The 27166-nt window shown below is 34.8% G+C and overlaps 1 protein-coding gene across 2 annotated transcripts in view; it reads right to left on the bottom strand.

Moving 5' to 3' along the window:
- Positions 1-27166, bottom strand: part of LOC150080580 (transforming growth factor beta regulator 1) — an 86083-nt gene that overhangs the window by 38549 nt on the left and 20368 nt on the right. The window contains exons 2-5 of one of the 2 annotated variants that reach the window (XM_090381167.1): positions 24082-24152; positions 17388-17557; positions 9331-9470; positions 290-436 (exon numbers count right to left, since the gene is read on the bottom strand). In XM_090381167.1, coding sequence (XP_090237293.1) covers positions 290-436; positions 9331-9470; positions 17388-17557; positions 24082-24152 — 528 coding nt within the window. The remainder of the gene's footprint in view (positions 1-289; positions 437-9330; positions 9471-17387; positions 17558-24081; positions 24153-27166) is intronic. The other variant, XM_090381169.1, reaches the window with a different exon arrangement.

The following is a 27166-nucleotide window of genomic DNA, read 5'->3' as shown; positions in this document are numbered from 1 at the left end:
AAGGCAGAATTTTGCAGGGCATGCTGATTGATCAATTTCGGGTCAGTCATTCTCTTATAATATCATCTCTCTTCTCTTACTTTCCTGGATTAATCACTGAGATTAATTCTGCACAAGTCTAACTGACAAAGGTTCCGGAATACAATGCTCTTAACACAGGTTAGTAGTTAATTCTTAATATATACACCTCACTATTAATTATTTTTTATTAGTATTATCTAATGAAGTTTGAGACTACCTATGACTATGATGCAATTGCTAAATATATGATTACTCCAAATAATCTTACCTTGGGACCTACATTTCCATCCATGATTGTACAAGTGTATAAACATCGATGCGAAGGCAATTTTATACTAGCATAAGTACGACTACTGCAAAATCCCACAGGGAAAATAAATTCTTCTGTGTGGAATCCTGATCTGTCTGGAACAATCTATAAAAATATAACAGATAATAAGTTAATATAGAAGACAATGGACACTACGTTGCACAAAACTGACATTACAGTTCAAACATTATTACAAATTCTCATAATATGAATAAAACAAAAATAAATAAAAATAACAATAGTATAAATCTTTCTCTATACAATCTCTTTCCCTCTTATCATTTCTCCAGATGTCCACCTGGTAGTTTATTTCGGTGGTCAACAGCAGCAGTACACTGACCAAACTTAACTTCCTGAAGTCTAATCTTTAGTTTTTGGCAACATTTTATACTTATGCCTCCTGGTTTTTGTATCCTATTTCAATAAAAAAAATTTCACCATCATTCAATTTGTCCCCCCCCCTCCACCAGCACCTTATATACCATGATGAGATTCTGTTCTCTTCCCCCATCCCAAGATGCCTAATTTCCAAGATTTGTAACCCAACACCTCTGTAGTCTCCCCTCAAATCAACACAGCATCCCTGTACTATTCTCACTAGATGAGTTACCCTTGTTTGAACCAGTTCAAGATGCTCAATGTCCTTCCTTTAATACATCCTCCAAACCAAAGCATTCCAAATACGGTTTCACCAATCACTTTTATGATGATATTATAATCTCCCCCTTCTCCCTAGATGCAAAGGTATTAAATCATTTATAAGACATTATGTACCTTGCTAGCTGCCTATTTATAGTGCATATTTGATTGTAATTATCTGGGTTATTATTTACAAACATAGACCCTAACATTTGGCAACAATAAAATGTAGCTGCCATTTCCCTGATCATTCATGAAATTTGTCCAAATCATTCTGAAAAAGCTCAGCCGATCTTGAATCATAAATGATGTATTTTTTATGTAAGAACATAGGAACCACAATTAAAATAATTTTTTGAATATATAAACAACAGCTATAAAAACCTAAAACCATTAGGTTCAAAATGGACCTTCAATATATTTTTTGCACAGAGCTCATCACTAGCAAGGAAACGCACTGCTCAGGGTTCGAGCATTCAAAGTTCTATTATAAAAACATAAACAAAAGCCAGTAATTGTTTAAATTATTAACCAGTTATATACATTACTCATATTTCAAACCACCTAATAAATACAAAATAAGTGCATCACCAAAATGTGCTAATATGCAGAGCAATAAAAGTTTGTGATTCCTGACTTTAATATCATCTGGAAATTTCATCATTATTTCCTTTATTCCCTTACTGATATTATTCAAGATCACGAACAAGAGTAGCCCTAACACTGAACCTTGAGGGGTTTTGCTTATAACACTGACTCACTCTGAAGAATGACCATTTATTACAATTCTTTCTCCAATCCTTAACCTTTTCCAGAATAAGTATACAGTAAACCCCCGCTATTCGCGGGGGTTACATTCCTGAGAAATGCTGCGAATATCGAAAACGCGAATACTGAGTTATAGCTCCCATAGTAATAAAAGGGTTCCATTCCAAAGTATGAAATATATAAGAAAAACTAGTCTAAAATTTTGTCTATGTATGTATTATATGTATCTTCATAATATGACTATGTACATAGACAATACATAGTGAAATGCAAGCATATGGCATCGAAATGAAAATAAGAAACAATTTAATATTAAATGTAATATTTATTAGAAATTTCAATCCAGCGCCTTTGCTATAGCTAAAAAACTTATCCCGCCAGTGCTATCACCAGTTTCGCTAAAGTGTTGATAAAGGAGTTTTGCCTTTTCACGAATGATGAGTGAACTTAACGGAATTTTATTTTGAGTTCGGTCTTCTATCCACAGATTTAAAGCTTTTTCCGTTTTTTCTAATTTAACATCACGAGTTACAGAGCAAATTTTTGAAGCAATTAGCGCGTTTTCACGGACACTAAGGCGGATTTTTTCTTCCGATTTTTTGATTGATCGTACCGTTGACTCATTGATTTTATAATGTTTTGCCACTGAGAAGACACTTTCTGTTATTAGAAATTTTGTCTAATAACTCAATTTTATTCGCTAATGTCATCACCTTCTTTGATTTTTTTCAAATTTCCCTTGTTATTCGTAGCCATATTTTTGTACGGGTTAGAAAGAACTTGTCCACAATAAAGTCACTTTCTTCCGTTAACACACTCGAAAGTCTGTTTTACACTGCAAAACGGTAGATTTATCACTTTTGTAAGCATATCAATTTATAAATTGATAAATTTCTTCAATTTATAAGCATATAAATTAAAAGCAAACGACGAAACCTTCCATGACGAGTGTACAGCACATACTGAACAAGGAGTAGCGAGAAACATCCACACCGGGATTTTGTCACCCCTCTCCCCCCACCCACTGAGCACTGTTTTGACTGGGAAAGATAATTTTAGCCACGCCCATGTTTTTTTATAGCGGAAAATGTTCACGGCGCTTTAAAATTCGCATTTTTTTAGGTTTCATTTTATATTAAATCAGCGACCGCGAATACACGAAACCGTGAATACAGATACCGCGAATAGCGGGGGTTTACTGTATATGTTTTGTGTGTAGTAGTAGTAGTAGTAGTAGTAGTGGCAAACAATGCAAAAAAAGCAGGCTTGTATAGCATCAGCAAAAAAAAGAAATGCAATTCACCCATCCTTACCTTCCAAGAATCTGTCTAATTCTTCCTTGAATTTATTCAAACCATCCACTTCCATAACTACAGATGGAAGTCTATTCCAAAAATCATCCACTCGCTGGCTGAATGCAAACTCCCACACATTCATCCTGCAACCACCCTTCCTCAACTTAAATTTATGTCCCCTCATGTCTGTAGTCTCAGAAAAAAGGAAGAATGCCATTCATATTCAGTTTACTTGATCCATTCAAGGCCTTAAATACCTGAATCATGTCACAATCCCCGAAGGTACCTAGTCCCCAGATGCTGCCATTTTCAGAACTGAAGCCTTTCTAGGTAAGAGCACAAAGGGTACCCTTTTGTTCCCTTCACCAATCTGGTTGCCCTTCTCTGCACCTGTTCCAGCAGATTTACATCCTTCCTAAAGTGAGTTGTTGTTGTTGTTGTGATGGGGGTTTAATGGCGCACGAGCTGCTGGGGCTATAGTGCGCCTTCCTAAAGTGAGGCCTCCACACCAGTATACAATACTCTAGATGCAGCCCAACCATGGCCTTGTACAAAAGGATAATTACCTCCTTATCTCCACTAGCAAAGCTTCTGTATATCACTGACAAAACCCCATGAGCTATCCTGGCAGCTCATCTGCACTACCCAAAGAATTTTATATTTCACTGCACAATTACCCTCTGGTCTTTTTCATTTTCTACTACCCTGAGTGTAGTTCCACACAGTTGATAAGTTACTCTGAGATGACTGCTACCCATATGCAGTACCTTGCACTTGTCAATGTTAAACTTTAACTGCCATTTCTCGGCCCATTGACCTAATTTTTCTAAATCTTGTTGGAGTAGCATACCACCATTACTGTTGTTAACCACCCTGCCAACCTTTGTATCATCTGCAAACTTTGATATTAAGCCTGATATATCCTCATTAATATTATTAATAAATATTGAAAAGAACAATAGGCCCAGCACTGAATCCTGGGGTCCTCCACTGATAATATTAGTCCACAAACAGCAGTGCCCATTGATAACCACTCTCTGTCTTCCACTTAATCATCTCTTTATCCATTGCAGTAACTTGCCCTTAATGCTACATTGCTCCAGTTTATACAGAGGCCTTTTATGTGCAACAGTATCAAAAACATTCCTGAAATCCAAGTATCAAAATTATTTTTTGCATTCAGTTCCTTGGTCAAGGCATCATAGTAATCTATCAGATTGGTTAGACAAGACTACCCCCCTTAACAAACCCATGCTGTGACTGCATTCCAGTCCAGATGGTCCTGCATTGCTTCTTTAACCAGTGACTCCAATATTTTCCCTGGAACAGATGTTAAGCTGACGGGTCCATAATTACTTATGTCACCTTTTGATCCCCCTTTATGAATTGGGGATACAATTGCACATCTCCAGTCCATAGGGATCTTCCCTGAATCCAAGATGCTCTCATAATTATGGCTAAGGGTTTTCTTACCTTTGCTGCCTCTCTTAATATGATAGGATAGATTCCATCCACCCCAGGAGCCCTTTTTTATGTTTAGCTTCAACGATTTCTCTTCCATTGTCCTTTCAGTTATCACAAAGTCATTTAGCTCCCATTGGAGTTTGATAAGCTCATTTAGCTCCCATTGGAGTTTGATAAGCTCATTTAACTCCCATTGGAGTTTGATAAGCTCATTTAGCTCCCATTGGAGTTTGATAAGCTCATTTAGCTCCCATTGGAGTTTGATAAACTTCTGACATCCCCTCCTGTGTGTTGGTCCTGAGGAGTATGTATGTATATATATGTTTATCAAGGTATTTCAAGTAATGTTTCAAAAAACACTTCAGAGCACATTACAAGTCTTCTGGTAAGTGCCACCATGTGTTATCTGTGTTTCTAAGTAATTGTGGATACAGTTTGTAATAGCCATCTGTTATTATTTTTCAAATATAATAATGAATCTCTCAAATACACCTCATGTAAAGCTGTAAAAACCATTTATTTATAGATCATCACATGGGAGAGTTCTATAACTAGGGACTAGAAACAAATAATTCCAAGCTTCTAGCTTCAGTACCCATCAAGTTACCATGCTAGCATTACTATGAGTTATGTCCAAATCTCAGCCATTAATGTCCAAATCTGGCTTACAAAAGCCAAAATTCTTTGGAATTCAGATCTAAAAGTTGGTGATGATACTGATCTTCTACATTAATAGATGTAGAAGATAGTAGTACATCAAAAAAAGAAGTAATGGTAAATTTTTTGTGCAATTTATTTTTAAATTGTAATTTTGATTTTTGAAATAATTTCATTCTAATATTGGGAAATCAAGTAAAAATAAGAACAAATTAATATTTAACCCTGCACTGATGGCACCCCACATGGTAACAAAGAACATGGAGGGGAACCTGACAGGTTCCAACTTTCTTTTAAATTTCTGAAAAGTTTCTGGAATTTCTGAATTCTGCTTTGTAAATACCAATATTTTCTCTTTTCTTAATGGATAGCAATACTTATTGTGTGTATTTTTTAGTTTAAAAAAATAAATAAAAATTTAAAAGCTGTGTTTTCTACACCTTTTATTTTGCATAAAAATAAAAAAATACCAAATAGTTGTTGGTTATTTGGTTTTTAGGAGCATTAGCAACTAAGGCCATATTGCTCATCAGGGTGGTCATTCCCTGACCTTTCCGCATCCTCCATATTTGGTGGTCACGGGCTTCAACCCCAGTCTAATCAAGAAGCGTGTGCTACACACTGCTGCTCCTGCCCACCTGGCTATGGAGGTGCCTACCAAATAGTAATGCAGCTCATTATTTTCAATGCCTCACATGCCTGGCACCACCATACAGTTAAAACCATTTATTAACAAACATTTTTTGTTTTTATGAATTTTCAAAACTTCATGAAGCAACTCACTGGTTGGGACCATTATGCTCATGAAACTCACTCTAAAAAAAAGGTTAAGCATTCCTTCAAAATCGTCAGGACCTTGACTGTAATACCAATGTACTGCAGTTTCTCTCCCACCCCCTCGCCTGGTGGGTTCCCCACTGCCAGCTAACATATCCCACCCCCGGAGCAGGATGGGCAGCTTAACCTTCATACCGGATTTGACACTCCTTGGACATGACACCGACGAAGACATTCTGCGGCTTTGCTGTCAACGCGCCATTGGCGATCTGAACTGGGTACTCTAACCTGGTTCTCTTTAAAACCCCATCCGCAGGCAGGGGAGGGAGGAGATGGATCTCTGTCTCCTCTCCTCCCTGCCTACCCCCCATACTTTGCCTGGTGGGGCTCGTCTCCACTGACCTCTTTAGGGATGCCTACTCTATCGTCCCCATTCTTCTATCTGTTTTCCCTCCAGTCTTCAGTCTCCCTCCCTCTCTCACTAAATCGACCGAGTACACCCTTAACAATGCCGCCAAATTCTAATCAACGTCTAAATTCTACCGGTTTCCTGTAAATCTCTAAGACAACTAACACTATTAGCTTTTATCTAGCGTATAGCCTCACATGTCTAAATTTAATAACATCAAAATTTTGCCCGACCTATTTGGCCTTTAACACATCTCTTTAGCGTTCAACCCCAACCAGCGATTTCCTAACAGCAATCCCATTAAGTATTAATGTCAAACACAATTTTTTTTTTTTTTTTTTAAAATAGGTCCTAGTCACTGAAATCCCAGGAAACTAGGTGGCAGGACCTGCCAGAGCAATTTGTTGTGATACTGGATACACCCGGCTAGCCTACACATGGCAGGGTATGGGCAACGTCGGACCCCACTAGGGGCCTGGCGGCCAATAAGCCAGATAAACAATGGGCACAACATATCACACTGCACAGACACGACCCACACACTTTCAAGTCTCTGGCTTGACAGTGTACTGTCCTCGATACAGCGAAACACATGCGGAGATGGGAGAAATCCCAGGTGCCGTCTGACACGAACATACCTTATACCTTGTACTGCAGTTTGTAGAGCAACTTTTCATGTGGAACTGTGTCAAACATTTCTGAGGTCAAAGTATATAATATCAAAATTGTATATCACATTGGTCAAATGACATTTTCCCTTTACAAAGTGATCCATTTAGGATATATACTTTGAGACAATCTTGTAATGCATCATTGACCACAGACCCCATGATCTTCCTTGTCAATGGGGTGAAACTGGTCTACAGTTATAGAGCCTTAGCTTTTGTAAGAGGTGTAACTTAGATGAGTTACACTTCTTACAAAGATTCGGCAGAGTAGTAACTCAAAAGCTCTAGGAAAACAAATGGCAGAAAACAGACATATTTGACAAGATCATATTGCCTAACAAACTGAGTAAAGCTAACTAACGGGGGGGGGGGGGTTGGAAAATGCTTTTTGTCATATATCCACTTAGGAAAAACAAAAATGATATTTTAGTATAATATGGTGTTCAACATTTATCTTTGCTTAGCTACAAGTGCTTGTGTAATAATATCCTGAAGAACTTATGTTAGATAGATCAACTAATTTCCCTTTCACTAAAAGATTCAAAAAAAGGTTAAACTAATGAGGATGTATACTTCATCATCATTAAATGAGGTATATATCCACTCAGTTGTCCAAATGAAACAAACAGCATTTTTTATTTGTAGTTATTAATAAGATAACATTTTTCATAAGAAAACCTGTTTTAAAATTATAACCATAATTCTTTATTATTATTAAAAACAGAAGGCAGACAAATTATTATGTAATAACTGTTTTCATTAGGTATTATTATGATAACACAATAACTGTTCAGAAACTGTCTCATATCATGGTACAACTCACAGATATGCTTCAAATTTACTATTAACCCATATGCAGCCATTCCCTTCTATTTTTATGAAAGCAATCACATGGAGTTGAAGCAATCCCAATTTTAAAAACTCAATAGTGCCATAATTATGAAATTTCTATTTAATTTTGTTTCCTAGTCAACAATACTTCTCTAGTTGCAATATTAAAATATTATATCAAAGATAAAAATATTTTTGTTATTTTGTTTCAATTTGACAGTAGTTTTTGAAATTTTATAGTGCAATTGTGAAAATATCATTTTTCTTGAAATTCTGTTACCAGATCAAATGCACATTCAAGAAAAATATATGACACAGAAAGAAATAAAGAAAAATGTAATGACAATATGTTATGAAAGATTAATAAATTGTAAATTTTCAAAAAAATGCAGTTTGTTTTAAGCAGCATGGTTTGTTTTGTTTTTTTTTATCTCTGTGTGCATATGATGACAGTCATGAAGTTTTCTGTTTAATACCAACTTTTGGAAGTTTGTAATGCATCCACCAACAGACATATTATCAGTTCAAATATTTCCAAGAGAGATGCAAAAACAACAGTCTTAAAACAATTCATTATAAGTAATGCACACAATGCAAAGTACATGTGTTAAGTTTTCTATACGACACCAGTTTTTGTCAGCCTGCAATGCATCTATAGTGAAGATATTGTAGATTCATGTAGATATTGCAAACTTTTCTTAGGCTTCCTCAAAAGAATTTGTCTGGACTCATCAACTGTATCAAGTGCACATACTTTCCACAGATCAAGAAGGCAACCCATTTCTTCAAATTACATGATTAAATGCCAACATTTTTTGTTTGTCATGTTATATAACCCAAACTGTGTATAGAAGTATTTACTTTATCCACAAAATTTCCATTTTTGTAGAACTCTATTACAATTTCTTCTGCATATTTTAGGTTCTATGATGTCTGAGGTTTAAATGGCATAATTCTAAAGTTTTCTACATTAGTGCAGGAATTAGAAAGGTGTATCAGCTAAAATAGTTTGATGAACTAAAAAAAAAAAAAAAAAAAAAGCCACCCCACATACAGTTCATTAATTTCTTTTGGAATATATAAATTATTTTAAAGCTAAAAGTGTAAAATAAACTATCATATACATACAGATGCCCAAGTGTGATAAATGATTTTATAGTATACAGACTCATGAGAAGCTGTATTATTTGATTAATCTATTCATATTAATTAAAATATAAAACTGAAGTTAAACTATTTGTGATCCAATGTGTAATATTTTAAGATTATTAACACAGGCATGTATATCTATTTATGGGAGAAAGAAAAAAAAAAACATGAAAGTATAAACTTCATGCAATCTAATGGTCCTTGCTTTTCTCACAAACATGTTACTTTCTGCCTGAAGTATACCAAATTACAACCAATATTTTGGAATAAAACTTGGAAAAAATATATACAATAAATATTATTAAGAGACATGGTCCTTTAAAAAGAAAGAGTGCTTTTTACCTCTCCTAAACTGTGAACCGTTAATTCACCCAATATGATTGGGAAAACAGGTCGGCCTGAAGAATCAAGCAAAATAGGCTGTACTATCCTCTTATCAAAGTTGGTTTTCTTCCTTTTGGTTTTAGCTTTCAGACTTTCTTCTAGCAGGTACAAAATTAAAAAATAATTTTTTTTCAGAAACTAATGTATAATTAATCAATAAAATTTTAAGAAACTCCAAACTACAAAATAAAAATTAATTTGCTAACCACAGGATAAACAAGTAAAATGTTAAGAAAGTAATGGTAAGAAAAAATATGTTGTAAAAAGTTTCAGGTGTGCCATCTCTGGTGGCTGAAATTCCTGACTGATTGCAATATTTCCTGTAAAGAAATTTGCATTAAACACTTTGCCCATAAGGTATGGTGGTTATAGTAACATGCAAAATGTTACTATAAGCAATACTGTAAGCAATTTCTTTCTATAATTGCTTCAAAAAAAAAAGAGCTAACTATGATATATATACATTTATCCATTCCTGAAATCCTTTCTTTACTTGCCTTTCATTCTTTTTAGGTTTAATACCTGTTATTTCTTTCTGGTATATTGACAAAATAAATTAACAACTAACCTTAAGTAAATTTGAATCTATTATAAGTACTACACATCAGACTTTTTGCCTATGCTCCTCCTCCACTTCTTCAGAAACTAAAAATAACAGAAAGTTTCCTGTCCATAATCTTGATTATTACTCCTAACATATCCCCAGGGTCCCCTGGAACTTCAAGATCTTGATCAGTCAACAACACACACATCCATACATTGAAATACTAAATGAAAAATATTTAATATAGATTATGACCCTAATGGGATTTAATAACACCAATAACCCTCTGGAGACAATTTCTACACGATTTTGGTACGCGGAGACTGCAATCTTGCTCCGCTCCTCCCAAAGACCCCAGTTAATTCAATTAATGAACTAGGATATCTTCTTCTGGCTCTCAAATATTGTTCCAAAACACCCCAGTGATGCTTAAATGAATTCAGATATGGACTCTAGGGCTGGAAATGGCAGGTTCACCACATTATTTTATTCAAACTGCTGTTGTACAGAACTTGCTTTGTGACACAGAGCACTGTCATACTGGTACGAATATAGCCCCTCTCCAAATAATTATTCAGAATATCACAACAATTAATTAATTGTTGTAATATTCTGTGAGCTGCAAATCACAGGCATATATATCAAGCTATATGTCTGTTTTATGTATTTGATTTTCACTGTTAGTGCATCCATGGAAGGCTATGGAGAACAAGAAATTGAGAAGAAAATTATTTTAAATCAAGATGTAACAAAGTTCATTACTGGGGATGTACCCACAGCTTTATTATCTGTGGGTACATCCCCACATATGGGCATATCCCCCAATTCACTTATTTAAAAGATTTAGAATATCCACTGAATTTTTACATATGGATCTGTCTTCATGGGAACTTCGAGAAGATTATCAAAGAAGCAAGAAAATCATTCCTTCTTTGAAGCGTATGAATGATGCTGCTGAAAGAGGTGTCAAATTGATGGAGGAATACAATAACAAGGAATGAAGATCAGAAACAATTTTTGTTACAGGTATGTTTGATTATTCAAATCAATTACTACTTATTTTAAAATAAGGATGTATTTCATGGAAAAAAAAAAATTTGCATTCCATTTATTATTTTTTTTTAAACCTTTATCATAGAAAATATCCAACAGCAAAGAAGGATGCAATTAATAAAGAGTACTAATGATAATAATTGTTATAAATGTTTAAGTGGATAGTCTTATTTTAATAAACACTATAAAAAAGTTCTTAATGTCTGTACACTTTTTGGATTAAACATATCCCCACAATTAGTATATGATTATACCATTAGTTACGGAAATTCAGGTTAGCTGTGACACTTACTAATATTATCCTGTTGACCTGCAATTTTGCATGTTACTATTTTACATGTGAAAGAACAAGACTAGAAAAAAATATTCTTTTTATTCCATGACTGCTTTAATTTTACATTTCTTTAGTCCAAATTGATCATGGAACAAAAAAAATTTTTCAAAAAGTAGATGTGCTTTGCCATCCACCTTGCCAAATGATAAGATCCCGGTAATTAAAATTTTACATTTGCTTTTTCTTCTAAAAAAAAACTACGCCAACTGGAGAAACTAACTGTCACATGGCTGTTCTTCTAGCTTCTACTTAGCAAATGATTTGACCTCTACAGTAACATTTTTTTTTTTAAAGCTTTGTAAATGGAAGCATCTGCCTTGAAATCTGAATATTTTGTGATGTCTATAGTTTCTAATTTGTTCTGGAACCATTTGAATAAAGGGATGTCCAGACTGGATCTACAGTCACCTTTGTCGATGAAAAAAACCCCAGCTAGTACCATCTCAAACATATGGTGACAGCACATTAGCCACATGTCTCATTCCAACTTTTGTTGCAGCAAAATTGCCAATCCAATGACGTGTCCGGTATTTGATGCTGTGGTATCAAAACAAAACTCCTGAACTATATCAGTCAAGTCCCACTCTTCTAAAGTGTCAAATATGGCAGCACATACTTCTATTCCTTGAGATGATGCAATAACAGGTACTCCTAATAACTGTTCCACATTTAAACCACTGGTAATCATGGGTAGCTAATTGATATTATTTTTTCCCAAAATATCAGCCAATATCTTTGAATCCCAATGGAAAACTATAAAATTAGAGTTACTTTCTGCCAATTTTCTTGATAAATACCTTTCTGTTCATAATGTGTCTCTGCTTCTTTTAATAGATGATCAATTAATCATGTGTTCATTGGCATTCAATGAGACAGCATCCACATAATTTTACATCGCTTCCGAGCTGCTGCTAGGTGTGCAATCATAATATCTTTTCTTGCTCTTTTAATATTCAATGGGCCAGCTATTGGAAACGATGATCTTATTTCCTTGATATCGTCATCGTTCATTTTTTCAGAGCCGTTCATCTCGAGTAGATGGATAATTTTTGTTCAACACAACACACTTAAATGAAAAAACTATGTTTGTAGTGTGAAAGGGCATCATTTTATCTGTATCTCATATTGTGCTCATCCTTCACAACAAGTTGCCATGCATTGCACTACCTCGAATAAGTAACGCTTTATTAAAAGAGAAGACTATTGTTACTTATTCTCAGTGGGCACCACTACCCAGACGGCACCATTTCAAGGCTTATTGGCCCTTCCTCGGTGGGTGGGAAAGTACCCTGGTATTGCAGACATGGCAATCCGGTTGTGAAGATAATCCCACAATATGAGAGATGCCAAAAGGTGTACATAATAATGTTTAAGTTTAAGTCAGAGTTTAAGTCTAAACTTTCCAAATACTACCTCATTCATTTCACAAATATACATTATCTCAGTACCAGTCTCAATGATGTCCATTTCCACTTAGTCTGCCAGGCCCTACTTACATTTTCTAAGAGAATCCCAATTATCAGTTGATTAAATCACTGCTCTTCCTCTCTTCCAAACACATGCTGCAACCAGTCAACATCAACTTACTAACCAACTTCAAACTCACAGAACCGTCTTTTCTTCTTCCTCATTTATCTCTTCCACTTCAATTTTCTGGAACAACATCCCTTCACATATATTTCCTGAAAATTACAATCTCCAGAAATTTAAGTCTAATGTCAACAAGTATCTTCTTCCATCTTCTCAACCTTGAACCCACACGCAGTACTAAGTACTATAGATTCTAATACCTTTCATGTTTTCATTAACACAAAAAAACTCTTGATAACACTTCATTCAATGTATTCTGTTAAGAATTAGATTTTTATATATATAATTAATGTGTATATAATTTGATTTTATTATGCAGAGCTTTGCACACTGTTTTAGCTCATTACACGCTTACTGTCCACTTATTTTTTTATGAGCTTACTCCACTCTTTGTTCATATAAGAGTTTACTTCCCTCAACTCATTTGCAGATATTACTTCTACAGGGTGATTCAAAAGTCTCCATACATAGGGAATAATGTTTTTTTTTTTCTATTTTTAGATACCCTTCTAAAACGCCTTTGTCTAAAGAAGAGCATATAAAAATCATTCTCATAACCGGATTAGGAAGCTGTCGCAAGGTTGTTATTGTTTTTTTTTTTTTAGGAGCATTAGCAACTAAGGCCATATTGCTCCGGGGATATGCGGTGGTCATTCCCTGACCTTTCCGCATCCTCCGTATTTGGTGGGCACGGGCTTGAACCTCAATCTAATCAAGAAGCGTGTGCTACGCACTGCTGCTCCTGCCCACCTGGCTACGGAGGCACCCGCAAGGTTGTAATGGAATTTAACAGGAGACATGACAAGCACATCACACATGACACTGCTGCCAAACTTATTGAGAAGTTCAGAAAGACTGGAAGTGTTACTGACCAACTGAGAAGTGGTCATCCACGAACATCTAACATGGGTGGCACAACCGACATGGTGCTGGCAGCATTTGCAGAGTCCCAAAAAAACACATGACAGTTGTCTGCAGAAAGCAATGTCAGCCAATCAAGTGACAGTTTGTTAAAAAAGTGACCATTTTCCCTGTGTATGGAGACTTTTGAATCACCCTGTATAATAGCTACATACATAAATCGATATACACACACAGTAAAATTCCTTTACAACGAATACAGTTTTAATGAAAATTCTGCTATAAATAAAATATATCTAAAATATTTAAAATATATAAAATATTTCTAGGTCCCCTAAGCTCCCTTATCATTAATTCTTTGTAAGTCTTGTTTTGAAATAAATGGTTTTGATGAAACAAATTCAGTACAATGATGAAAAGTAACAATAAGTTGCATCAGAATGATACAATAATTTGGTATCATATTTTTGAAAGTTTCCTTTCTTATAAACAAAAAATGCTTACAAAATGATCCTCTCTGAACAAAATATTTTTACTTTTTGTGGTATACATATTTTGTCATTTTATTAATTTATTATTTAAAATCTGTTTAAAATAATTATTTTAATTATTTATTTAATTATTGCATTATTTAATTAATTATTATATTTAAAATGGATTGATTTAAAATCTGTATTCCGGTCACAGAGTGGAATATTACTATTTGTATATATTGGAAATATATACAAATAGTAATACGCACTGCTGCTCCTGCCCACCTTGCTACGGAGGTGCCAAACAAGATTGGTAAAATATTGCCCAAATATATGCTGTCAATAGTTGAGCATCCACATATTGAAAGTACAGTCAGTCCTCGTATAACATGTGTTTACACTACACGAATTCGACCATACACGATTTATAAATAGGGGAACGATATCTTATATAACACGAACCGAATTCGCTTATGCACAATTCGCCTTTGTGTTTACAAGAAATGGCAGTCGAACGCGGAATCACCCCAACTGAACGCAACACGATAGGAATGAAGAGAAGATTCTGAAAATGTATTTGTGTTTTATATCAGTGAAGGGGAAACACATTTCACCATAATAACGTAAAAAACCAACACAATTACAGCTATCGGTATAATCGCAAATGCAATTAGATCGAGTTTATTACCAGTTTATAACAGATTCCACTAGTAGAAACGCAACTGGAAATTGTTTTTATTGTTTTATGGTAGTAACCCCTAGAAATGTGCTTTAGTAAAATGTGAGGTATTAATAGTGTATCTCGGGCTTTACGGTGTTATTTATTCAGTTGCTACACGTGCGCAGCTTTGTTTATGTGTATCAAGCGGGCCTCCTCGTTTTATAATTGTACTTTATTCCCTAAAAATGAGTAAAATACTTAAAATATGTGAAAAGGAAGCGTCCTGGTGAAGACACTGCAGATTCAGAGAGAAAAAGAAAAGCAATATCAATAAACAGAGGGGGACTCTGTCAAAAATTCTTACCCGGGGAAAATTTATAGTGGTCTCAACTATGGTTTATGGCCAAAATCACACCAGCCTCCGGCCCACCGGGGTTTCCACGGTAAGTCTTATGGCCAGTCCACCTCTGTCGATAGAGAAAAAATATGAACTTGTGAAATGCTTTGAGCGAAATGAAAGACCATGTGATATTGCATGTACAGACCTAAATGAGGCAACGCCGAGAATTACAAAGAATGCAGAGAAAATAAAAACAACTTTCGTAGCAGGAACAACTCAAAGTGTAATTAAAATCCATTAGATTAAGACACAAAGAATTGGAAGAGATGGAGCGGCTGTCATCTGTTTGGATAGAAAATCAAACAAAAAACAAGTTTGCTTACGATAGAAGCAAAAGCATTAGCAATATTTTATTACGTAATAGTTGTAATAAAATACGTAAGTATTTTATTACGACTAATAAAATACTTACTTAATAAAATAATTATAAAATAAAATATTAATACTTAAAATTATTAATAAAATACGTAAGTATTTTATTACGATTATTATTGTGTTTGGTAATGTTTTGGTTACAAAACATTACCAAACACAATAATGTGTTTGGTAATGTTTTGAACAAATGTGTGTTCAATCTTGGGTGGTCGGCACCTAACCCTATTTTTCCCATAGTGCCTGTTGTTTATATTGCACGATTTTGCATTGCACGAGGGTTTCTAGGAACACAACTATCGTGCTATACGAGGACTGACTGTAGTACCAACCTTAGGCAAGTTACAGAGCACAGCGATCATAAAACAAAGAACTCATAATTCACTTAGAGCTGCTAAATTTACTTGAAAATACTAGTCACCAGTGGAACCTAGAGACTGGATTTGTTGAGCCCTGTTAACATCTAACTAATTGAGAACTATTTAGCATGCTACACTTTCTAGTCTGGAGAGTAAAAAAAATAATCACCCACTTTTACAATTTACTCACTGAGCTCAAAAAAAACTTCTTTTGTTCTATAATGTAGGCTTGAATCAAAAATCATAAAGATATTAATTTGCATGCATTATATATTACCAAGACTTCTACCATAAAGTATATTATAATTAATAAATATTTATATATCTTTATATATAAATACCTTTATACGTTTATATATTTATATACGTTTATAGTTATTATTAATAAAAATAAATTGATGCAAGGAGCTAGGTTATTTACAAAAAGAATGGCATCCCAAATGGATCTCAGCATGACAATTGACATGACTGGAGTAGCAAGTAGAGTCCCTCGAGGATCAGGGATCATCATCCTTCATAAAAAAACAATAATAAATTAATTAATATATAAAACTCCCCTGATCTCGGCCAGATTTCAATCAATCTGAAAATATACAGAAAATATTTCCAACTTTGAAGGTCAATTCACCCTATTCACAACAGAGAAACCTCAATCTTTAAAATTTGAGGGGCTCTCTGTTGCAGAAATTTAGTGGAAAATACTTGAGAAGCAAAACTGAAATTAGTAGAACTGAAATTCTATCTGTAGGAATACTTCTTTATATCAATAACTAACCTAGTTGCTCTTTGCTGCATCTTTTTTAGCAGATCCACATACTTTCTGAAAAGGGGATCTCTGAACCAGTATACACCACTCACAGTGTCCTAACTATGACTTTATATAATAGAATAATTATATCTTTGTCACTACTAGCAAAATTCTTATACATCATATATAAAACACCACATGTTGTTCTGGTAGCCTATATATGCTGTTGAGAGAATTTTGTGTAGGATTTCACAATTACTCCTAAATCTTTTTCATTAATAATTATCTTAAGTTTGTTTTTTCTTAAATAATCAAATAATCCGAGATTACCATTGCTCAAATATAGAACCTTACATTTATTTTATTAATACTACACTGCCATTTTTTATTAACCTGAATTATTCAACAATGATTGGTAAAACAAAGGGTTTTTTTTCCTTGGATGTCTTGAATAATATTTAAGACTGAGGGCAATTACTCATGACAATCTAAAATTATCTGTTCATAACTTGAATTTAAAAAGAAAAGTTGATAAACTGGGGTCCATAAAAACAAAAATTTATCTCATAATCATATTTAAAATCAGATTACTCAGGTAACTATTATAATATTTAATTTACCAATTAAATCTTTTGCAGTTTTTTTCTTCAATGGTAGTTTCTTTTTTGGTTTAGATTCTACACCATCCATAACAGGAAGTATCACTGGTACATTTCCTGAAGCAACAGGAATTCCTTGAATATTTCCATCCCTCTGTGACTGATAGTTTAAGAGCTTCTTCAGTAAAAACCTAAGTACAAATATTTCACAAAATAAGACATACTGAAAGGCATTTTGTTTATATGTTTAATATATTTTATAATTTTACCTAAAACTATTTAGGTAAATACCACTACTTTGTTGCAGTAAATTTTCAGCTTAACTACTCACTTTGTTTTGCTGTCATCATTAGTAGACAAAATGATGCAATGAAGCAAGCTTATACAGTATCAATCAAAAAAAAATACCCACTTTGTAGCCCATTCTTTCTAATTTGTCCAATCCTTCTTTGAATTTATTCAAACCACCCACTTCCATAAAACTAGGTGCATTTATTCTAACAATCAATTATCTGAGGGGAAAATAATACACAGCCATTCTGCAATCAGCCTTTCTCAATTTATGTGCCCTTGTGTTGTTTGAAAAAAAGAGCGAAGATGCCATTAGCATTGTTTAGTCAACCATATTAAAGATTTAAACATTTCAATTATATCACCACTCAGATGCCCGGTTTCTAGACACTCAAATTTACAAAATCCCAGTCTTTTAAAAAAGCCATTTATAACCAACTAATCTCATTGCTCTTCTCTACTAACTTTCCAAGAGATCTAAGTCCTTCCTAAAATTAAAGGTTTACAAACCTGTATGCAATATTCAACACCTGGCCTGATCACTGCATTATAAACATGGGATAATCATCTCTTTGTTCTTGGATATCCTTAATCCCCATTAGCTGTTTTAGTAATTCCATCTGCACAGTGAAGAGAACTTCAAGGAATTAATCTTGGAAGCTACTAGCTTTTCGTACCAACTACGAAATACTGTTCAAGATTTAGACCTAAATGGATGTCAGATGAACTAATGAGGCTTGTGGCAGAGAAGAAAATGTGTAGGGTGCATATAAATCATCAAGTGACACAGAAGCCTATGGCAGATACAAGCCAGTCTATACTCAGGTCACAAAGGAGGTTAGGTAATCAAAAGCTGATTACGAGAAATCCCTGGCAAAGGATACAAAGAAAAACAACAAAGATTTCTTTACTCTAGAAAGGAAGGTAATAAATCAGATTGATCCACTTGATGTTGGTGATTCGACTGTTGATGATCCTGCTCAGAGAGCTGACGAACTGAATGAGTATTTTGCATCTACATTCAAACATGAGGAATTCTGTAAGAAAGGGGAGGACAGAAGTTTACTAAACTATTTTGTAATAACGGAGAGCAAAGTGGAGGATAAATTGTTGAAGTTAAACATAAAAAAAGGCACCTGGGGTGGATGGAATATATCCAGTTATATTGAAGGAGGCAGCAAGGGAAGTTAGCAAACCCTTAACCATAATTATGAGAGCATCCTTAGATTCAGGGGAGGTCCCCATGGTTGTTGTTTGTTGTTTGGTTTTAAGGAGCATTAGCAACTAAGGCCATATTGTTCCGAGAATATGCAGTGGTCATTCCCTGACCTTTCCGCATCCTCCATATTTGGTGGTGACGGGCTTGAACCCCGGTCTAATCAAGAAGCGTGTGCTACGCACTGCTGCTCCTTCCCACCTGGCTACAGAGGCGCCTGGTCCCCATGGACTGGAGATGTGCAAATATATCCCCAATTCACAAAGGGGATTCAAAGGATGACACAAATAATTATAGGCCTGTTAGTTTAACTTCTGTTCCAAGGGGAAAATAATGGAGTCACTGGTTAAAGAAGTGATGCAGGATCACCTACACAAGACTGCAGTAATAGTTCAGACACAGCATGGGTCTGTTAAGGAGAAGTCTTGTCTGACCAATTTGATTGGATACTATGATGTGGTCACAAAGGAACTGGATGCAAAAAATAATTTTGATATCATATAGTTGGATTTCAGGAAAGCCTTTGATACTGTTGCACATGGAAGACTACTTTACAAATTAGAGCAATATGGCATTAAGGGCAAGTTGCTGCAATGGATAAAGGGATGGTTCAGTGGGAGACAGCAGAGAGTGGTAATAAATGAACACTTCTCTATGTGGACTAATGCTATTAGAGGAGTATCCCAGGGTTCGGTGCTGGGCCCAATGTTGTTATGCTAGTAATGATATCAATGAAGGTATATAAGACTTAATGTCCAAGTTTGCAGATGATAAAAAGGTTGGCAGGGTTGCTAATGACAGTAAAGACATTATGCTACTGCAACAGTATCTAGAAAAGTTAGGCAGATGGGCTGAGAAGTGGCAACTGAAGTTTAACATTGACAAATGCAAAGTACTGCATATGGGTAGCAGTAACCCAAGAGAAACATACCAACTGTGTGGTACTACACTCAGGGAGGTGGAGAATGAAAAAGACCTGGGGGTAATTGTGCAGTCAGATATGAAGTTCTCTGAGCAGTGCAGACGGGCTGCCAGAGCAGGTCATGGAGTTTTGTCAATGATATATAGGAATTTTGCTAGTAGAGACGAGGAGGTGATCATTCTCTTGTATAAAGCAATGGTCAGGCCACACTTTAGTACTGCGTACAGGTCTGGAGGCCTCATTTTAGAAAGGATGTGGAGCTGCTGGAGCGAATACAGAGAATGGCAACAAGATTGGTGAGAGGAACAAAGGGGTGCTCTTACCAAGAGAGGCTTAAGTTCTGCAAATTGCAACATCTGGAGACTAAGCACCGGCAAGGTGATCTGACTGAAATGTATAAGGCTTTGAATGGTTTGAGCAGGCTCAACAGTGATGGGCTAAACGTTCTCAAATTAAGAACCTGAGGGGGCATAGATTCAAATTGGGGAAAGGTAGTTGTAAAATTAGATGTGCAGAAGTTTGCCTTTAGCCAGCGAGTAGTTGATTGCTGGAACAGACTTCCATCTGTTGTTGTGGAAGTTGATAGCTTAAATAAATTTAAGGCTGAATAGACAAACATCTGGAGTGACCGGATGGGTGAAATGGGAAGGTTTTTTTTTTTCTTTGGCTGATGCTATATAAGCTTGCTTTTTTGCATCATATGCCTCAACTAATGCTAATGCTAAATGTCATTTTAGACTGTACAATGATCTTTAAGTGCTTTTCCTTATCAACTACCTTCAATTTGGTACTACCCAAATAGTATATTAATCTGGGATTATTGCTAGCCAAATGCAGTGCCTTGCATTTATCAATTTTTAACCTCGACTGCCATTTTTAAAGCTCAACTTAGACATCAAACTTGAAATTCCTACAACAGTACCATTAATAAATATTAAAAACAGTAAGGGAGCCAAAACCCCACAATAACCCATTCATAAAGTTAGTTCATGAAGAGTAGTGGCCATTTATAGCTGCTCTCTATCTCCTACCTCTTAACTATCCTTTTATCATAGTAGTAACATCCTCTCTCTTAATTCTACATTACTTCAATTTATACAATTGTTCATGTGAAACAGTAATACAAGCTTTAAGTTTAAGTTTCTATCTAAAGTTATTGAAATCTTTACTGAAATCAAGATACCTAAGCCAAATTCCATTGGTCCCAAGTGCTTTTTTTGCTTTTAACTGCAAAAATTTCTTTTCCAGTTCCCTATTAGTTATCATAAAATGGCATAACCCCAACCAGTATTAGATACACTTCTGGTATTCCTATCTCTAAAAACCTCTTCACATATGAATGTAAATTCAAAATATTTAATTAAGTTTGTCATCAACCTGCACAAGAACACAACAGTTATGACATTCATGTCAAGTGGACCAACGTGACTTGTCCATTCCTTCTATTCGTTAAGAATATCAACCAATAACTTTGAAATTATGTACGATTACACATAAAAGTATATCACTTTATTTACACTTGACAATAATGGGCTCAGATTTCTTTACTAAACTGTTTATACAACGTAATACACCTATATGAAAGTTTTTGCCTTAAATATCATTTTGATATTCCTCAGCCACTCTAGCTGGCATTCCAAGTGATTTACTTTCAAATTTATAAATTTTGTTCTTATAATTTCACAAAGCAGTATTATTTTATCATCAGGAATTAATGTCATTTATCTCTAATTTACTTTTCACAATACTTTTTTAAACTTTGCTTTCTTCATTTCAGAAACGGATCTTTAAAAACTAGTTTCATCACTGACAAAAAGTAGCAATCATGGATGACTACTTTTTGCCAATGTACCTATTGGATTAACTTATTATTTATTAATATTCCTTGAAATTCATTTTGTTTCTTTAATTCTTTAACCGTTAGATAAAATTTGGAAACAAGAAGCCTGAAATCTCTGGCTTTTTTTTGCCAAGTTACCCAAGAATCCTGAAATTTTCAAGCATTACCAACAAAATTGCTTCATTAATATTCTATAAAAAAAATAAATCATAGTATTGTTCATTGTAATTTGTTGTACAACTATGTTCTGTAATTTTTTCATAATTGTGAGTTTCGCATCCCTGTATTTTTACCAACAACATATCCTGAACATAAGAATAAAAGTGAGAGAGAGAGAGAGAGATAAAAAAATGGCAAAAAAGTAGGTAGCCAATGGCCAATGGAGCAGGTTACCAAAGCATTTTCTGTTTACTTCTGCTTGAATCATTGCAGTTAAGTTCATACAATTTATCAAAGCATTAGATATACAGGAAAATCTCATTAATACAAACTCTGTTTATACAAAATACTCATTTATATGAAGCACATACCATTCCACAACAAAAGGATAGCTTTTCTATGTAAATATATTCATTTATTACAAAATCCAGTTAATATATATTACAAAGTTCGTTTTCACCCTGTGAGAAATAATTATTGTTATTTTGTATGTTTAATACAAACCTTGGTACAAATGATTATTACCCCTATCATTGCCTCTGGTCACCCAGTTCCTTGCTTCCCGAAGGATGGCACCGACTTGTTAGAATTTACTTTTGTGTAAACAAAACTAATTTATGGTAGATACAATGTAAGTACACTCTGAAAAACATCACCATGAAGGATAAGCTGTTAAATTAGCAAAAGAATAAAAACAGTTCTTCTAAGTTGTTTACATACACTCCCTCGCTCTCCACAAGATTAAGGTCAATTTCAATTTTTACGGAGGTTCAAAGAGTCTTTTGCTACATATAATCTAGTTTTTGTGCCATTTTATCTGAGCTGATGTCTTTTTTGGAACTTGTGTCTTTATAAAGTTTGTTTACATTAAATCTCATCTAGCAGTATTATGGCAACAAAACGTAAATGGACAGAATTAAGCCTGGAAATTAAACTGAAAATTATACAAGAGGCTGATAAGATGGAATGAAGCAAAACGGACATTGCAAAGGAATACAACATCTCTTTACCTACTTTATCTACAATACTGAAAAACCGAAACAAACTTGAAGTGCGTGATACTGGAGCAGCAATAAAAAAATAGGAATCGAATTCATGGTGCAAAACACAAGGAGTCTGAAACAAAACTTTGCAAGTGGTACCAACAAATGCATGCATCTAATTTGCCAATATCACATCCGATTTTGCAAGAAAAGGCCAATTATCTAGCTCAGCAACGTGGAATTAGCAACTTGAAATGCAGCAGTGGCTGGCTCTAAAGATTTAAAGACAAGAATAAGCTTTGTTTTGCAAAATGTTTGCAGTGAGTCTGGATTAGCCAACAAAGAAAAGGCTACAGACTGATTGTGTTCTGTACAGTCCATTCTTGAAAAATATGAGGCAAAGGATGTTTTTAATCTTGACGAGACAGGTTTATTTTATAATCCGAATCTTAAAAATATTAAGTTTTGAACAATTCTGGCTATTGGATGTTCTACCTGTATTACACTAATATAATGAACTTTTTTTTTTTTTTTTTTTTTTAAATTTTTATTAATCCTAAGCCGGTCACAGACACAAAAGATTCTGCTGTAGATGTGTCAGTGCTGATGTCATTTTGAACTTGTATCTTCTTCTTTTCTTTGTACAACAGTGAGCAGCAATGCATGTTTTTTTTTTTTATGTCCTATTAACTATGCTGTTCCTTTGTTTGCTCTCATTTTTTTTATAAGCAAAGATGACCATTTACGGCTTCTAAAGTTTTTCTTCCATACACTATTGCTCACTTGGCTTCAGTACATTATTTTCAGATCTGGGTTACCAGTCATCTGATGAGAGACCAGTAGTCCCAAAACAGCTGTCACAATAATGTTTCAGTTTTTAAACAAACAGCAGATGCACTTGTTGGTGACAGTAAATATTAAAAAAAAAAATTTTTTTTTTAAATAATAATATATATATATATTAATATATTTTAAAATATTAGCAACTTAGGTTGGCCCATGGACATGGGCATAAGCCCAAGTTTTGACTGCCAACTTTCAACTGCTATCACCAGCAAGAAGGCACTGGTGGCAATAAAGCATCCTCAAAAACCAAAATGAAATGCAGAGCTGTGTACAAATTTTGAATGACTTCATAATGCAATCAAAATGCAAATTCGTTCAACCAAACTCCCTCAACATTTGAATTTTTATACTAAAATATCATCATAAAAAAAACAACCAGAATATAAAGTGAATGGAGATTATGCTATCTAAAATCCTATTAATCAATTTTGCAACTTGTATAAGTTTTGAAATATTACCTCCTTTCTTCCTTTGCCATTAAAACTTTTTCTTGAATCTGTGCAACTTCATCGCAAAGTGCTGCATTTTCCTGGAGAAAGTTAAAAACAAAATACACATAAAAAATAAAAGAGAGCATTAGTAGTAGTTCTACTTAAAGAAAAATTAAAATTTACTAATAACTGATTTAAACCTTTAATCCAAACTCTGAATTATCCTACATAATTTTTATTGATAATAAATATTACCATGTCTTCAGTCAAATGAAAAACAATCCTTACAGAGTGACCAGTATTTGCAAAACATTCAACTGGGTAAATAAAGGAATAATGTTTTGTTAAAAATAATCACAAAACTTCTTTAATTGACAATATGTTTATTTTGCATGACTGTTAGAATATCTACTTAAGAAACCCCCCGTACCCATGAAGTGAGCAACAATTAGTTTAATTAGGTCAAATCTTGCAATGCATTGTTACGTATGCTACTGATATATATTCGTAACTATCTAATTACAAAGTATGTTGCATATGGACACAGAAAGAAATACAAGTGCAACAAACTTGCATTATTGCACCCAGTACAGATTTTAGTAATCTCTAGCTGTGATTTCCCCCACCAGGAATCGGCAGTTAAGTTTAGTCGTAGTTCATATAGCATTAACATAACTATAAGGGAAGTGAAATAGTTATTTTTATTAGCTACAGTAGTGTCAGTGAAATAATGGGCAGTAACATTAATGTTAATTTGTTTTTATTCGTCATGGATCAGTGGCTAAACTGATCGGTAGTTTAAGTAAACAATCAAGTATGGCTACAGTAAGAACAGGTAACAGATGTTGTAAGTGAATCTGAACATTTTACATCGCCATCCAGTATCAGTAGTTCTAGAACTGCAGAAAGTAGCAAAATACAGAAGTATAATGATTCCTATTTGTCTCTGGGGTTTGCACATACAGGTGATGAACTTGCCCCTGATGCCCTATGCATCTCATGCAACAAAGTGTTATCAAACAGTTCTATGTTACCTGCCAAAATTCGCAGACATTGTGATACTAATCACCCTGAATATAAGGACAAAGACATTAGTTTTCAAGTACTTGTCGAGCTAGTGTTGCATAAAGAGTTTTTTTAGCCGTGTTTCACTGACGATTGTTTTGAAGCAAGTATCATGTCAAACATACAGATTGTAAGCTTGACACATTAACAAACTGTCAGAACCTTATGGTAAAAAGTTCAAAACTAATAATGAAAACACTACCAAGGCCTCCTACAGGATAAGTTACGGTACTGCATTTGCAGGAGAAGCCCATACAATTGCAGAAACCGTAATTAAGTCGTGTGGTGGAAATGGCAAGCAACTTTTGTGCTTGGTGAATGATCGAAAAAGAAACTTGAAACAGTTCAGTTATCTAATAATACTTTTTTGGCAACAGAGAAGGTACGAGTAACATACAAGGGGTGATCATTTAATTTGCAGACCAGTGCAAGATTTTATGTTTACCGCACGAACTTTCCATAATTGCTGCTAGAGGCACTCTCCCTGATTGCTACTGAGCAGACTCTGTGTGCACATGCCAGTACTTATCGAGCTAGTGTTGCGTGAAGAGAGTTTTTTTTTTAGCACGTGTCACTAACGTGTTTTGAAGCAAATATCATTTCGGACAATCAGATTGAACAACAATATGAGATTTGTAATTGTGTCAGACAGGGCCTATATACATCGGAAACAGTTAAAGAGATGAATGAAGCATATGGTAATGAGTGTCTTGGTAGGATGGCCATATTTAAATGGCACAAGCAATCCAGTGAAGGCCGTGAGTCTGTTGCAGATGGCCCAAGACCTGGCCAGCCTTCCTCCTCAACAACTCCTGAGCAAATCACAAAAGCCCAGGAAATCTTGGATGAAGACAGGTGAATTACACTTCGTGAATTAGCTTTCAGAATGTCTATTTCATATTGTAGTTTCACAATATTGTGAAAGATCACCTGAAATGTCACAAATCTGTGCCCACTGGATTCCACATAATTTGACTTCAGAACAAAAACAGCACAGAGTTGACTGCTTGTGCAAAGAAATGATTGATCATTTTGAAAACGCAGGGTCAAAACTTCTTAAATTGAATAATAACTTGTGATGAAACTTGGATATTTCACTATGATCTAGAGACAAAACAACAGTCAAATGAGTGGAAACATTCCAATTCCCCAAGACCTAAGAAATTTTGAGCTTCTCGTTCAGCTGACAAACAAGTGGTTCTTGTGTTTTTTGAAATAAAAGGCATTCTTGTTACACATTTTGTTAGCAGTTAAACTTTTGTTTAACTGTTAACAAACAACTGTTATCAACTGTTGGAGTCACCCCAGTGTTGGCCACAATTGTGATCTGGAGCTGGGGGAATAACTTGACCATGTAAAAAGACCATTTGAGAAGTCAACCCTCAGAGGCAAATGCATATTTCTGCTGCATACAATAATGGGGGGTAGAGGGGTATACAACAGTTTCAACATACCTGACCATGATAGATCAGTCAGTTACTTTGTACATACTGCAAGTGCAACTTACACAGCCACATAAGTCATGGTTAGCTCTTATAAACAGCATGGCTTTGAACAAGTGGGAAGGAAGCTTCTTCCAGGATGGGCTGGGTGATTGTTGGGAACTGCTGTAGTGAGAAAACCATGGTTTCTCAATTGTGCAGATTAATGACAGGACAAATTTCTTTAGGCAGGTAGACATTGATGACAGGGAAGCATTGATCCACATGCATGAATTGGTAGAGATCTTGATTGGCTTTGACTGAGAATCTTTAAATCATCGAGATACATCAAGGTTTCCAAGGTGTCCTGGACAACTACTGGTGCAATGAGGATCATGAAGAGGCAGTCAGACAGTACAGCACCTTGCAGAACTCTGACCAAGATCATTTTGGAGAACCGAATGTTATTCATGCTCAGTTCACCTGCACAATTATAAAATGGGGACATTGGGAAGCTAGAATGTTGTTCCTTATCTGGTAGGAGTCCTCAAGAAGCTTGAATACAGATGGAATGTTAGTGGCTGCCAGAAGATTGGTTACTGTTTGAGAGTGCATATTGAATTTGA

The sequence above is a fragment of the Mastigoproctus giganteus genome, chromosome 9, assembly GCF_048544385.1.
Source record: "Mastigoproctus giganteus isolate SK-2022 chromosome 9, ASM4854438v1, whole genome shotgun sequence".
Taxonomy (NCBI): domain Eukaryota; kingdom Metazoa; phylum Arthropoda; class Arachnida; order Uropygi; family Thelyphonidae; genus Mastigoproctus; species Mastigoproctus giganteus.
Note: the sequence above shows the minus strand (reverse complement) of the source record. Positions and strands in the feature narration are given on the sequence as shown.